Source organism: Vidua chalybeata, chromosome 15, assembly GCF_026979565.1.
Source record: "Vidua chalybeata isolate OUT-0048 chromosome 15, bVidCha1 merged haplotype, whole genome shotgun sequence".
Classification (NCBI taxonomy): Eukaryota; Metazoa; Chordata; class Aves; order Passeriformes; family Viduidae; genus Vidua; species Vidua chalybeata.
The window spans coordinates 15569601-15584732 of NC_071544.1; the positions used below are offsets into that span (position 1 = coordinate 15569601).

Below are 15132 nucleotides of genomic sequence, written 5' to 3' on the forward strand. Positions count from 1 at the left end.
CAGCCTGAATGGCAGCGAAGGGGGAAAGAAATCAAAGCCAGGGCAGGGGGAAGCTCGGGGGAAGCTCGGGGGAAGCTCGGGGGAAGCGGCCCGGGCCGGGCTCGGGGCAGGGGGTGCCACCCCCGCCGGGCACCGCGGGGCCGGGGCGGCTCCCAGGGCGCTCGCCTCCCGCTGCCGACTTTTGCCTCGGATCAAAACAGCCTTGAAAGCCCCAGAAATCACCGGGGAGGGGAGGAGGAACGTCAGCAGGAGCTGGACTTCTAAAAACCGTTCCGCCCCATAGGCTTTAATATTAAAAACCCCCTAGGAGCCTCAGACACTGTATTAATTAGTGCAACCACCCATGAAAAGTTGGGTTTGGAACAGCATTCTTTGCCCTGTGTGAAACGGCAACCCTAATAAACAATTGTTAACTTGGCCTATTGCCTCTGGTAAATTACACAGCATTAAAAAATAATGCTTTTCATATTAGGCAGTAATTAAAGGTTGGGACAGCTTTAAAACAAGAGGGGGAGGGGGGGAATCAAAGAAAATATAAAAATGTTCTTTCAAGAGTTATGGGAGGCTAATAAAGTATGTCTGTTATAGTGCACCACTTTGCCCCCAGCTACAGCCAAACTGGAGCCACTGCAATTGCCTCTCAATAAGATAATGATATTCCTTTCTCTGCTATTAAAAGGCTCCCAGTGCAAACTTAAAATGATTTATTTAATTTAAGAAATTATGAGGTGTAACTTCAAAGCGTAAGCCGTTAGTAATGGAAAACACCAGGTTGTTTAAAATTATAATAATAATTGTTTGGAATACAGTGACATCAAAGTGCTTTCATCACCAAATAAAATATAGCACAGACCCCCAAATCCAGTGGAGTTTATTGAGTAGACATTTTTTGGTGTGTTTTTATTATTTCCTTATCAAGAGACATTATTTTAGCAGCTCCTTTTCTCAGCTTTGATGTTTTGACAGTCTTAAATTAATTTTATTGCATTTTTTTGGCTCGGAGATGGGAGATTATTCTGACTGCTTATTTTTCATTATGACTTTTTTGTTTTCAAGAACCGGTTTGTTATTTAACACAGCACCTTGATAAGCGCAGTCGAAATGAATTGGCCATTACAGGTCATTAAAAAGCAAAGAATTCTGTTTTCAAGCAATCCATTACACGTCTGGGAAAATATTCCTACTTAAAACAAACTTTTGAGCTGAACGCTGGCATAATCAGTTTAATAAAATGGGTAGCGCATACTTTTAAGGAACGTGGGTTTTTTTCTCTTTACGAGATTCTTGCTTATTCAAAACACAGCAATCTAAGAAATACATATACAAAACATTTTGCCAAAAAAAAGAGACCTGCCTTTGCAGCAAGAACATCACAGAATGTTTTTAATTTCCTTGAACAGTGTTATAAAACCTTAATCGCGCATACATTGCTCGAGACTTTTTCTTCCCAAGCAAAGCAGAATTATTCCAACCCCCTTTAAAAATGGTAGCATTTTAAAATATACTGCAGTTGCAGCTTTATAGACCGGTCTTTCCACTAAAACAGCAGGGACAGAATTGCTCGGGTGTTAAAAGACTGAAATATAATGGATGGAAAGATTTTTATTCCTTGCGTGCAACCAGTTGGGAGCTGCTGGTAGCACCCGCCTAAAGCCTCGTGGATTACGGTGGGAAACGCACAGCGAGGGGCTCGGGGAGCCAAACACAAACCAAAATGAAAAAGCTCAACAACAACAGCAACAAAAGACCCCAAATTTCCCCTCTGCCTTTCCCTGCGGCAGCGAAAAGGAGCGTGAACCGTGGAGCGGCTCCTCCTGGGTTTCGCAGCGCTGGGATGAGCTGTGCAGTTTCCCTGAGATCCCTCATGCTTTTCACTGGAAAAATATGTCCCTCTGCTATGGAATGGAAATAGGGAAAAAAAATATATTGGAATAACCTCTTTGTTTTTATTTTGCGAGAGAGGCTTCCTACGCCAAGAATGTGGGCGCTGCCGAAAGTAGGTTAACTTCCAAAAGTGACCCCCGGAAAAGGCATTTTGGAGTCTCCGTGGCTGACAGAGAGCGTAGGAACGGGAGGAACGCAGTCACGCTGCCGGAATGCTGGGTGTCATTTATTTGGGGAGATTTTTTTTTTTTTTTGGTGCTCTTAATGATTTTAATTTTTTAAAAAATAAAGACATACATTAGTCATTGGGGATACTAAACTAAAATAGAAAGGGGGAATGTACTTTAGAGAAAGCGAAGTGCTCACTTGTCTCCCAGAGCAGCCCCGAGAGGGGTGGGAGTGGATCCCCGGCGGTTGTTCCGCGGACCCGCTGGCTCCTTGTGCACAGCCAGGGCACGAGTGCGTGCCTTGGAGCCCCTTCCGAAGGCGCAGGGCCCCAGAGTTTGGCCCTTTCTGGTCGTTCTTCGTCATCCATCCCCTCCGAGGGCTCTCCTTCTCCCGCAGTTCATGTCCAGCACTCACCCCAAAATCCTGCAGAGCCCCAGGTGTGCGCGAACGGGACACTGGGGTGCCTGCGGCACTCGTGTGAGAGGCACGGACAGGGTGGAGATGGGCAATATCCAGCTCCACGCTGGATTTGGGGGTGCGTGTGAACCCCCAAGGGCTCGGGACGGGGCTGGGAGCCGGGATGCTGCTGCTGCTGCTGCGGGGCTCTGCTCGCTGCCCAGCTCTGCCCGGCCTGGAGGGGACCTGAGCCCCCCGGGTGGGCTCCGCGGGGCAGGTGCCGGGAGCATCCCGGCCCCATCCCCATCCCCATCCCCATTCCCGGCCCCATCCCCATCCCCATCCCCATCCCCACCCCCAATCCCATCCCCATCCCTATTCCCGGCCCCATCCCCATTCCCATCCCCGTGGCTCGGGGGTCGCTGGGTGCCCGCAGCCCCCGGCCCGCAGCGGAGAGAATTCCCCGCTGTCCCGGGCACGCCGCTGCAGCCAGCCCAGTTTTCCTCGCTCGCCATAAAACGCAGGAATTCCGGGCTTTGACAAGGCGACGTGACAACATGAAATGCGGGCTCGGAGCGCCCGTGGCTTTAGGTAATGAGCGCCTGGCCGGAGCGAGGCAGAAAAGCGCAATCCCAAATGTTTATGTCAACAAATCCATCCCCGGTGACTGAAGGTCCCGGGAGAGCCGCGCTGTGCCCGGCTGGCCTGAGCCGCCGCTCAGCAAGTCCGGATTTTAAGGATCGGGATAATTTATCGCGTTGTTTTTAATGTTTATTATTTATTGCTCTAATTATTTTTCACTTTCTATTGGGAATTTAAAATATATAGATGTACCTGGAACATGTGCCAACTCCTTTCAGTCTCACTCAACTTCTAATCATCGCATCTGCTTTGTGTCAGAAAATAGTTTGGGAACAATTTAACTTTGCATTAAAATAACTAATTAAAGCCACACCTCCCCAGCCTCTTGCGAAAGTGGGGGAGGAATTTCAGTAAGTGCATCGCTTTTAATGATAGCATTCTGATTTCCCTGCCTCGCTGTAATTTATTCTGTTACAGATCTGCCTGCGGGGCAGCTCCCATTAGGACGATGATGAAGTCTCATGAGTAAAGCTTGACACCTCCCTCCTAATAAAATATAATACTCAATTAACTCGGCCTTTCTGAAGGCTTTAATTGGAACAAGTTAATAATGGGCGCAGGGTGAATTGTCATGCCATCCGCAGGCTCCGAGAAGGTGTCACGGATCCCTCCTGCCTTTCCCATAGCTGAGGTTGTAACCGAGATTTGGAAGCTTTTCCTTCAACACTCTTGTGTGCCGCAATAAATCTGTATCCATTTAGGGATCTATCATAACACACGCAAAGCTCCCGCGCTCAAAGAATTTCCAGCAAAAAGATTTAGCTGTAATCCCTGACACAGCTGATTTATACCCAAGGTTCAAAAACACCGCTGGTTTATTTATAGCCCAGCCCGGCTAAAGGAAGCACTCGGGACAAGCGGCCGGGAAAGGGCAGGGCCGAGGGGACTTCGCCTTGCCCTGGATTTTGGGGGGGATGATGCTTCAGGAAAAGGGAGTCAGGGAAAGAAGAGGTTTTCTCCTGTTTTTATGCGGAGGTAAATTCTAATTTGAAGAGTCTGCGTGGAGACTGGGTTCTTCCCCAGCTTTGTTCCCTGCATTTACCAAGCGAGAGGGTCCCCAGGGGTTTTTCTGGGAGTGGGGAGAAGGATGAGCAGGGCAAGCCCGCACCCCCTCCCCACAGCCCGCCTGGCCAAGTGCCTCATTCCCCGACCCTTCCATCCCGATCCGGAGGGATGCTGAGGCAGCCGGGATGGGGCTGGGAGCCTGCGGGACGGGAGAATTCCCGATGTTCCAGCGGCGCTGCCGGGAACGCCGTGCCTGCGGGAGCCGCACGCCCGGAGCGGGGAGAGCGCACCTGGGGGAAGCCCCAGAGGGGGAAAAGACACCTGGTCATGGGGAAAAGACACCTGGTCAGGGGGCAAAGACACCTGGTCAGGGGGCAAAGACACCTGGTTTGTCTCCGGGCCCCCTCCTAACCCCAACAGCGACATTTCCATGCGGTGCCACTCGGGTGTGCCAAGGTCCCCTCGTCTCCTCTTATCCGAGCCCCCCTCGCCAGGGGAGGGTGGTCCAGCACCTGCTCTCCCAGCCTGGCCCCAAAACTGCGGGACAGCGCAGCACCCTGGTGCCCTGAAATGCAGCTGGAGCACTGCAGGGCCCCGCCAGGTTTTGCCTGACCCAAATTCCCCCCAAATCCTTCGGGAGTCGAGACCCGTCTCCCTCTAAAGCACAGAGCGGAGGTGGAGTCGAGAGAATCCCCAAGGAAAGGGAAAGGCACACGAGCTCAAAGGGATGGAAACACCAGCGGAGCACGGTGTTGTAAAGAACAGAGGCGCCTAAAAGCCGTTGTTAAAAACAAGGAAACCTCATAAAAGCTTTGGCTTTTGACTCCGAAATGTTGACTTGCAATTCACCTTCATGCGCTGCAAATTTGGCTTTAAATCAGATTGAGAAAGGGGAAATAATCATAAAGGCAACCCAAACATTCCTTTGAACTTGACCCAGCGGTGCAAAACACACACGGAGAGAAGGCACCTTTCAAAGGACTCCAAACACTAACAGACCCACACGCGATTAAACATGTTTTTTCTTTTTTAATTTAATTCGAAATAAGAGATAAGAAATAATAAATCTTCAATAAAATATATAAAATTGTACAAGGCATCCCTTTCAAAGGGATTCTCCTATAATGGGAGATCGGGGGTGAGGGGAAGGGAGAGAGGAAGTTCATCTATAGTGGGTCCCAGGCAGCATCAATGCCTGGGTCAAAACAAACCAAAACCATCAAAACCTCGTGGCTTTCTTTTTTCTTTCCATTTTTTTTTCTGATTTTTTTTTTTTTTTGTTTCATTTCTTTCCTCCACAACAGCATGCTAAGAAAATAAATCCAGGAGAAGCTCTGACTTCAGTGCTCCACAGCCTTGGGAGTATCTTCCTCATAAAGTTTAGCAAGAGTAATACAAATAATACAAGAGTTACAAGGAGAAGCCTGGGGAAGCTGCTGCCAGAGCTCCCACGGGGACAGGCAGGTCACACAGTCTCTATCACCTCACTGTCCTGCTCGTGGGGCTGATTGTGACACCCGGATCTCTCTTTAGAAGGGCTCAAAGCACGAATCACTTCTATTGGCATCCTTAGAATGGAAGAAAACTCAGGGGGTTCTTCTCTTTAACACAGGCTGTGGCAAATACAAACAATAAAAACCCCACAACATCCCCCAGAAGGATTCAACAATCCCTTATGGGAACAACCCACGTCTTTCTCCCCTCTCTCCTGCTTTTCCAAGAGCATCGCAGAGCCAAGATTACCTGGCTGCAGCCAAAAATTTCTAAGCGTGCCAATAGGAAGAGATAAAAACCAGCCTGCCTAAGAACCCTCCCTTGCTCTTCACCTCCCCTGCCAGTGCTTTACAAAGGCTGAAGCTATTTATACACAGAAAGGCATTACAGGAGCCACGCTGGGGAAAGCTGGGCTCTACATTTAGGGGCCCTGCTGCTCATCTCGCCGAGGTTCGGGATACAAAACTTTGCCCTCCCCCCAGAAATGCAGGAATTTGCTGGCTCTGAACTTCACTGAGACTCTACCGGCTCTAGTTTCTATTTACACGTCTCTAGCTACGGGCTCTGCTGTCTTTAAAAAAACAACCAAACAACAAAACTTGGATTAGACCTTTTTATTTCCCTCCCCCCTGCCCCCTCGTGAAGTGATGGTAACTTAGAGCGTGGCTCGAGGGCACTCACCCTCTTATTTTAAACCCGTGTTGGGCCCCACCAGGAAGGTGTCAGGGAATTTCTGCCTCCGTATAATACACTTGCTTTTTCACCCACTCTTTTTAAACTTAGTTTTACTTGCACTGGATAAAACCCCTACATTTACTCACAATTTTTTTGTTGGTTTTTATGCCTTTGTTGTTTTTTTTGGGTTTTTTTTTTTTTGTTTGTTTGTTTTTTTGTTTTTTTGCTTTGAGGAGCAGACTCTGAGTGCTCAGAGCACTCTCAGGAGATGCCCAACCCGCAGCAAACTCCCAGACAACTCAGGATGCCAGATAGAAGCGTGCAGAAGGAATGGCCAGCACTGGTTGGGGGTTCTGCCTTCTCAGGGCTGGACAGGATCCACCAGGAAGTCTGTCTGTCTGTCTGTCTGAGGCTTTGTCTGTCAGATCTTCTTAGGATAAGTGGTACATGCTGTATCCAACGGGAGTGGCGTAGAGTCCAACGGGCGGGATGGGGAGCACAGGTCTGTGAAAAGGGTAGGATGTGCCATACAGGGAGGCAGCCTGGATGGGGGAGTTGATGGGGAAAGGGAGGCTGAACCCCGACGGCAACATGGGCTTCGCTGCCATTTTGAGCTTCTCCAGCTCGGCCTCCTGCAGTCTCTTGGCCTTGGCCCTCCGATTCTGGAACCAGATTTTGACCTGGGTCTCTGTGAGGTTGAGGGAGCTGGAGAACTCGGCTCTCTCGGCGATGGACAGGTACTGCTTCTGGCGGAACTTGCGCTCCAGAGCCAGCAGCTGGGAAGTGGTGAACGGGGTTCGGGGCTTCCTGTTCGTCTTGTGCTTCCTCAGGGTGCAGGCAGTGGGGCTCAGGTGTCCTGCAAGGAAGGGAGAGGGGTTAGCACAGCAGCAGGGACACCCCGGAGCTCTGCTGGGTGTCCCAAGGATCCCCCCCCCAAACACGGCATCCTCTGGAAATCTCTTCCTGCCCAAACTTAAATTCACAGCGCTCCAGCTGACGGAAGGGAAATTTTGCCTCAGCAAAAGGGACAGAGAATTCACAGGTCGCTTTGGGAGTCACTTCACAGGGGTCTAGAGACCACAAACCAACTGCCTGGGCTGCTGCACCGCTCCAGGAAAGCACAAACGCCACAAAAGCAGGAGATGCCCAAAAGGACAGTGGGGCAAGAGGAGAGCCCAGCCCTGCTCCAGGATTTCCCCACTAAGCACAACAAGTGACAGCTGAAGAAGGCCTGACAGTTTTTGTGGTCTCGCTAACTGGACATTTTCTCTTGCTATTTTTTTCTTCCAAATCAAGTTTTTCCTTTGATTATTAATTTTGATTTTCACTAGGTGTTTTCTGATTATCAACCAGTATAAAAACCCAACAAGCTCAAAAAAGAAAGCAGTGCTCTTTTAATTCAACATTCAACTTTTATTACATTTGCCAATTAAAAAATAAACCAAAACCCAGACAATTTGTAGCCAATAAAAGCCAGAAAATCCGCCACCTTTTGTGCCTGCCTTAAACCCCAGCCAGGTTAGGCAATATTCCCGGGATGGCAGAGAGCTGACCTGCCTTTAGATTAATTCAGCACTTCACTAATAATTTTGCAATCTAAAGAATAACTAAAAAGCAGGCGGCTGACTTCAAAAGCTCGGTAATTTGGCTGTGATTTGCTCACTCCCGAGGCACAGGACAAGTCGCCCTGGCTGGACACAGCAAGTGACAGCCAGGCTGCTGAATTTGGTTCACACTGTGCTGTCTCTTTCAAGTGCTTGTCAGTATTTGCACTTCGGGTTTTCTGTACTCGTTTCGCCTTTCTCTTTTTTATTTTTTTTTTAAATAAGCCAGACTAAGAAGCTGTTTAAGCATGTATCATGCAATTAAAAAAAATCCCACGAGGGAATTGTTCTAAAGTTCAGAAAGGGGAGGGAGAAAATGCAGCAGAAAAAATTAAACTTGTCTTATTGCTCTTCCTCTAGAATACAAAATACTGAAATACTGAAAACAAAAAAATTAAAGCTCTTCTAGGAAACAGCTTTTCAAATACTGGCCTGTGATCCCACCAGGGCATTTTAATAATTCAGGTGCTCACCGTGACATCTGATTCACTTCTAAAACTGCACTAAATTAAAACTACAGCAAACCGACCCTGACTCCCTGCCGCTCCCCGCGTTGTTCCGCGCCAGTTTTAAACCCAACTCCTTTCTCTTCCCAAAGCGAAGCCCTCCCAGGACTGGGACCGGCTTTGGGGGTGGCCGTGGCCCCCTGTCCCAGCGCCTTCCCCGGCCCTGGGGTGAGCCCGACCCGCCCCGGGTCCGGCCGCGCACGGAACAGAAACGCGCTTTTCCATGAAATCCCGGGAAATATCACATGAAATCCCGGGAAATATCCCGGGAAATATTCCCTCCAGCACACACCCCGGCGTTCCCAGGCTCCTTCCCTCGCCGCCCCCCGAGGGGCTCTGAGGAACAGCGGGGACCGCAGCCCCCGGATCTGCGTTTATCCCGTGCCAGTCCCCAGACTGATTTGTTTCCCCTCACTGATTTGTTTCGCTGGTTTTTCTCTTTATCCTCCTTTTCCTGGCCAATGTCGGACAAAAAAAAAACATCATTTGGAGAAGGTTCCTTCTCCGTGTTCCTCAAAATTCGAACTTTTAAAGCTTTTCCCCCAGCTCATCCCACCTGTACTATTAATATTAATAATAAAAAACCGAGGGGCTGTTTTTGATGCCAAAACTCCCGTGGACAGGCGGTTTTCCTGCGGGAGAATCGGTCATTGCCTCCTGCCGAGGTGGGAAATGAGAAAATGGTCGAGGCCGAAGGACCTTTGCTCAGTTTTCTCCCCAAATCCCTCCGATGTCACGGGAAGTTCCCGCTACCGAAGTCCTTTACAAAACTCTTTTGCCGATCCCGAGAACAAACAATTTTCGAAGAGAAAGAGGAGGAATTTCGAAGGGGAAAAAATGTAGAGGGAGATTTTTAGGCCGTGTCTAACTCTGGGGTTTTGGGCAGATTTAGAGAAGGGGTCCAAGTAGGGGCAAAAGTTTTTTTCCATGTTTTTTCCAGCACAATTGGGGGTACAGAAAAATTAAAAACTGGAGCTACACAGGGAATGCCTTCCTCCTGCACTCTCCCAGCACGATAGAAATCAAATTAATTCGGCGTTGTCATAAAAAAAAGGAAGTGAATGAAAGCCAAATCGAAATTATTGTTAAAGAAAAAAAAAAAAAAAAAAAAAAAAAAAGGAAAGCTGTAACAACACTCAACTTTCCTCTCGCAATGTTAGATTGAGGAGTAAATTCCGTGAGGCAGTTCACGCCTGCAAAGTCTCAAACATCAATAAATAAGGGTATTTAACTTCCACCAGGCGAGTTTGGGATGCGGAGGAGAGCGGACAAACCCTGACGCAGATGTGCGGCCACCGCGAGGCAGGAAGCCTGGCACGGCCGGGATGCTCCTTCCCCTTCTCCTGAAGGATGTCTGGGGGCTTTTAATTCCTAAAAAGCACATTTTTTCCCCCTGTTTTTTTTTTTTTTTCTCCCCATAAGGGATCGCCCCGAAAGCGAAAGGCAGCTCGGGCTGCCAGGGGGTTTCAGAAGTGATCTGTCACCTCCGCACCGAGCGTCCCTAAGGCGGGGGACGGCGTCGGGAGGGATCGGGGGGGCCAAAGGGGTCGGCAGCACTTCGGGGAACTTTGACAGGCTCCGCAAGCAGCGATGGAGGGACAAACCCCGCGCCGGGAGCCAGCTCAAGGTTGGAAGGGACAATTCCCGAGTTTAAGAGATTGCAGCGCACCGCGGATGGGAGAAAGGCACAGGGAGAAGTTGCAGTTGTCGCAACGGGATAACATAAATGGACGAAGTGGCTGCCAGGGGGCCGTGAGTCGGGACAGGAGCCGCTCCCTGGTGATTTCTGATCTTTCTAAGGCTTTGAAAGCGATCTACATTTATATACATCCGTGTAGTCACGTATAGAAACATTTAACTCTATAAATACATAATAATATCAATATATAATAAAAATATGTAACATATATGTAACATATAGGTAACATATGTAACATATGGGCATATGACACACATATGAATACCTATAAAAGCATAGCGGAATCGCAGAATGTTTTAGGTTGGAAAGGACCTTAAAATCATCTCCTTCCATCGGCAGCGACACCTTCCCCTAGACCGGCTTGCTCAGGGCCCCATCCAACCGGGCCTCGAGCCCTCGGACGGGAATATAGGATATAAAACTTAGGATCTACGTGTACGCATCTCCGTGCTCCAGCGCATCCCGCCCGCCCCCGGAGCACTCACTTGGCGGCGGGGAATATCTCCCGGCCTCCGAAGGGATCCAGGACGAGCCGTCCTCCGAGTTCTCCGACTTGACCGAGGCGGTGTCGAAGGTTTTTGTAAGCGCCCCGGGCGGGCTGTGCGCGTCCCGGGAGCCGTGGCCCGCCAGCAGCAGGTTCCTGGAGGTGCCCACGGCCGCCCCGTCGGCGCTGCCGCCGGCCGCGGGCAGCGGCGGCTCCTTGGGGGGCGGCTTCTTGTCGGACATGAGCGCTTCCACGCTGAACGGCAGGCTCGACACCTTGACTTTGCGGTGCTCCTCGGCGCCGGCCGCCGCGCCCTCCTCGTCGGAGGAGAAGACGTCCTTGGCCTTGTGCGGGGAAGCCATGGCGGTGCGGCGGAGCTGGCGCTGGCGCTGCCCGGCGAGTGCGGCGAGCGGGCCCGGCCGCCCCCCTTTTCCCCCTCTGGGGCTCCCCCGCCGCTGTCCTCCTTGGGCGAGCGGGGGAGCCGCCCCGCCGCCCAATCAGCGCCCGCCGTGCCGCGTGACGCGCCGCACGCCCGCCTCCCATTGGCTGAGCGCGCGGAGGGGGGGCGGGCCCAGCCGGCGCCGCTCGCGGGGAGTTCCCCGGGCCGCCCCCCCCCATCCTCCCCGGTCGCAATTAATGACACGGGGTTAATGACACGGGCGGCCCGGCGAGGAGCCGTGCAGGGCTGTAATCACAGCAAAGCCGGGGGGGAAAAATAATAATAATAATAAAAAAAAAAACCCGCCGCGGTAATTAAGGCTGATGATGAGGCGGAGAGGGAACTTCAGAGGAACGCGGCTCTGCCCCCCCCCACTCCTCCTCGCCGCCGGCTCGGCTCGTCCCGGGGCACCCCGGGCTCATCCCGGCACCCCCGAGCTCGTCCCGGCTCATCCCGGTCCCCCGCCCCGCCGATTTTCCCGGAGCGGGGTCTGTCCGCCCCTTCCCTCCATCTCCCCAAAAAACGAGTCCCTTTCCCGGAGGAGCGAGGTCTGGGGACGTGGGATTCAGGATGCGGCATGCGGGATTCGGGATAAGGGATTGGGGATTCGGGATAAGGGATTCGAGATGCGGGATGCGGGGTGCGGGATGCAGACCCCCGGAGAAACGCGCGCCGCTGTTTTTTCACCCAAATTTTTTTGTCTTGTTTGCGTTTCCACGGCAGCAGCACCCAAGTCGGGCAAAACCACTCTGCAGAGGTTAGATCTGTAATTATTAATTTTTTTTTTCAGCGTCAATTATACACGTGATGAAAAGATGAGCTTTAATAAATTAGGGGCACGCAGCCCTTAATTAAAAGTCATATCAAACCAGTACTATGAAAGCGATTCTCTCACTTTTTGACTTCCTACCAGTGGTATGAATAAAGAGTGTCCTCTAAAAAGCTTTCATAATTACAGCGCGGATAAAAGCGAATACATATTGTTCTTTTCATAATTATTTTAATATTGCGCCGGGCGTTATTTCATGCTGTGCCCGCAACTTTCTCAGGTGTTTAGTTAGTTTGGTTTTGTTGGTTTGCTTTTTTTTTTTTTTTTTTTTTTCCCTTCTGTTTTTAACGTCCAGGGTGCGCAGGGTTTGGGAGCTGTTTTGGTGTTACAATTTATAAGTGAGGGCTATTTTCAGAGCCACTAAAAATCACTGAGAAGACGACAGGCACAACTCCTCTCCCCAAGCCCCCGAATTCAGGGGCAGCTCGAAGCTGCGGGCTCGGTCCTGCACGGCTGCAGGGCTCTGACCACCAACATTCGGATATATCCCTTCCATAAAACACGGAGGGTTTAACCAGCTCACCTTTTGCTCGATTTGAACACCTGATTTCCCTGCCAGCTTATGGACCAGTCTTGGAAGTCCCCAGCCCCGCAAATTGCGAGTTCCCAGCCCGAGGATGGGGTGTAGGGAGCGCCCTGTGCTGGGGGCCCTGCTCCATCCCACAGCCAAGAGGATTCAAAGGATGCTGAATGACTTATCCCATTCTTTCCCCCACCCACACTTGATGTACATATCAGACAAACCTCTCTTTTTCAGGGCCCAGGGGTGCTCCCGACCCCTTACGGCCCTGCTCATCCCTCCCCACTGCTCAGCACCAAACACCGAGCGGCCCCAGCCCTGATAACATCGCTCCTGGTGCCAGGGAGAGCAAATTGGGAGCGGGGCACGGGATTGCCGTGTGGGAAGGAGCGTGGGAGGACGTGTACGAGAAGCCGTGTTACAAAACCCCACTCATCAGCGGCACTAATAGCAGGGTTTGCACGCTCATTGCTGATGGCTGGCAGTGTTACTGCGCACCTCGATGGGTTAAGGATTAAAGATCCGCCAAGAGAAGCGATGCTTTCCTCTGCCTTAGTCCAGCCGGCCTGGCTGCAACATTTCAGCCGGCAGAGCCCCGATCCGGGTTTTTCTCCGAGGATCAAAATAATGCCACCAACTGATGCCTCTCCAGCTGCTCTTGCTACCCCCAGTTTGTCACTTCTCCTTCCCCACAAACCCATCTCTTTGCTGGGAGACACTCACAGAGACAGCAGCCAGGCAGCCCCGGCCTTGCAAAGCTCAGCGGCTGCAGTGGGGTTGAGTTTGTCCCTCTTCTCCCCCCCTTTCCCTTCCTTTCCCTTCTCCATGCTTCCTGCACCGTGACAAGTAAATGAGAATTGATGGACACGCAGGAACAATGCCGGTGTGCCAGGGACAATGCAGCGCCCGTGGAAAGCCATTGTGGGGCTGCTGAAAATGCCGCAGATAATTACACCGCGCCCCCAAAGGCAATGCCCGCTGGAAGGGCGCCTGGGGAACGGCAGCTCGGGGTCACGGTGACACCGAGCACGTCCCTTGGGTGCAGGTTCTCTCCCCAGGTGCCCGGCTGTGGCCCGGGTGGGCAAGCTCCGTCCCCGTGGGCTTGGAGAGGCTCCGCTGCGCTGCCATCCCTCGGGAGGCCGGAGGGAAAAGGGGGACCAAGGGACAAGCTGCCGTCGTGCTGTGAAGCACGGAGCAGAGGTTGGCTCATCCAGCCTGGTCTGGATGAATTTTGGGTGCCACAGGGGCGCCTGGGAAAAAGCACGACAGGGTTTGCTCATGGTGTTTTCCCTCTTCAGCCTCAGTCCGTCGCGAAATTGGAGCATTTTCTGTCTAAAGGCTGGATTTAGAGATTTCTCTTCTCTCTCACCCCTCGCCTCCTTCATCCTGCTGCTGTCAGTCAAACATCAGAGTCTGAAGCCCCACACGGTACCGAATGTCCGCACGGAAACCTCGCCGAGACAGGGTTTGGAGAGAGAAATGTCTAGGAATGAGAGCTTTGCCCCTATCCAGGATCCCAGAGCGGCCGCCCAGCCTCATGCTAGCAGGGAATTCTCCCAGCCCGAGGAAACGACGTGAATCCGGGGGCTTTCCCCTGTGCCGGGCTCCCCTTTGTGTCCCCGCTGGGACCCCAGGCCCGGGGCGGGCGGTCCCCGCGGCTTGGCCGGGACCGGGCCGGGTCCCAGGGATGCCCAGAAAGCCCCGAGCCCCCCGTGGCCCTCTGCCTCTCCCCCGGCCTCCCGCAGCATCAGCACCGTGAGCTCTGCGCGCCCCGGTCCTGGGGCTCTCAGCTGGAGCGGGGCGGGGAGGGAGGGAGCGCAGGGGGAAGAGAGACGCTGCAGACAAACTGAGGCTGTTTTGCAGGCGCCAGGAGCGGGGAGATGAAAGGGAAGCTCCTGGGGGAAGTGGCTGTGCAGTTTGACCGGCTCCAGCAGCAGCAGCAGCAGCAGCAGCAGCAGCAGCGACGGCCCGTCCCGGCCAGCTCCGCCTCCCCCTCCGCCTCCCCCTCTGCCTCCCCCGGGCTCCAGGCTGCCCCTGAGCCCACCTCCGCCTCGCTTTTCCCAGCCTGGAGGCGGAGGGAGGTGTCGGGCGGGCACTGCCGAAGCATCCTCGCTCTCCTGTATCCATCAAGCCGGGAGCAGCATCCCCGCCACGAAATTCCACAGCATCGCTAGGCTGGGATAGCCGGGGATGGTGGATTTGGGGGAGGGGGCTCTCCAACACCCCCCTCCCTGCCCTTATCGGTGTAAATCAGGAGGGAACTCCTCGTTGATTACACCAGAGATGTCCCGTGCCCCCAGACCCCGTAAAGCACTGGCCCCTGTCCCTCACAGACACCTCGGGAGGACAAAACGCCCGTGGGCAGTGGGGAGCGAGTTTATTCCCCGGGAGGGAAAACCTCACGAGCATTTCCCCTCCTTTTATGATCGATTTGGTTAATAATCCGTTTTCTAGAGACAGGAAGGGTTTTTTTAACGACCCGCGAGGCTGGCGTGTGGACACCCTTCAGGGAAAGAAGATAAGGCTCCCGATTTGACCGGAAAAAGAAAGGCAGGGAAATGGAATCAGAGTGCGCATCGAGTGTAAGTTTTGCCCCGAAACGAGGTGTACACCGAGGGAATGTTTGATGTGTCAGAGGCTGGGAGATTAGGGTTTCTGGGTTGCCCCAGATGAGACCCGGAGCCAAGAGAAAGGCGTTGCATTAACAGTAATACGCGTTTATCTCCAGACGCTAGAAAGGAATTAAAGCGAGCTGAACATCAGAGCTTCCGAGGGATCAGGGCTGGT

General features: G+C 52.4%; 1 protein-coding gene across 1 annotated transcript; it reads right to left on the reverse strand.

The window, feature by feature from the left end:
• Window positions 1-5111: 5111 nt before the first annotated feature.
• Window positions 5112-11002, reverse strand: MSX2 (msh homeobox 2). The gene is made up of 2 exons (XM_053956653.1): window positions 10559-11002; window positions 5112-7120 (listed from the first exon to the last, which is right to left on the reverse strand). Exons 1-2 carry the CDS (start codon window positions 10917-10919, stop codon window positions 6696-6698), a joined length of 786 nt encoding a protein of 261 aa, XP_053812628.1. The 5' UTR covers window positions 10920-11002; the 3' UTR covers window positions 5112-6695.
• Window positions 11003-15132: the final 4130 nt, after the last annotated feature.

Coding starts and splice junctions, on each gene's coding strand:
- MSX2 (XM_053956653.1), bottom strand. CDS start 10,919: ATGGCTTCCCCGCACAAGGCCAAGGACGTCTTCTCCTCCGACGAGGAG. Junction 7,121..10,558: donor GAGATATTCCCCGCCGCCAA/GTGAGTGCTCCG, acceptor CCTTCCTTGCAG/GACACCTGAGCCCCACTGCC.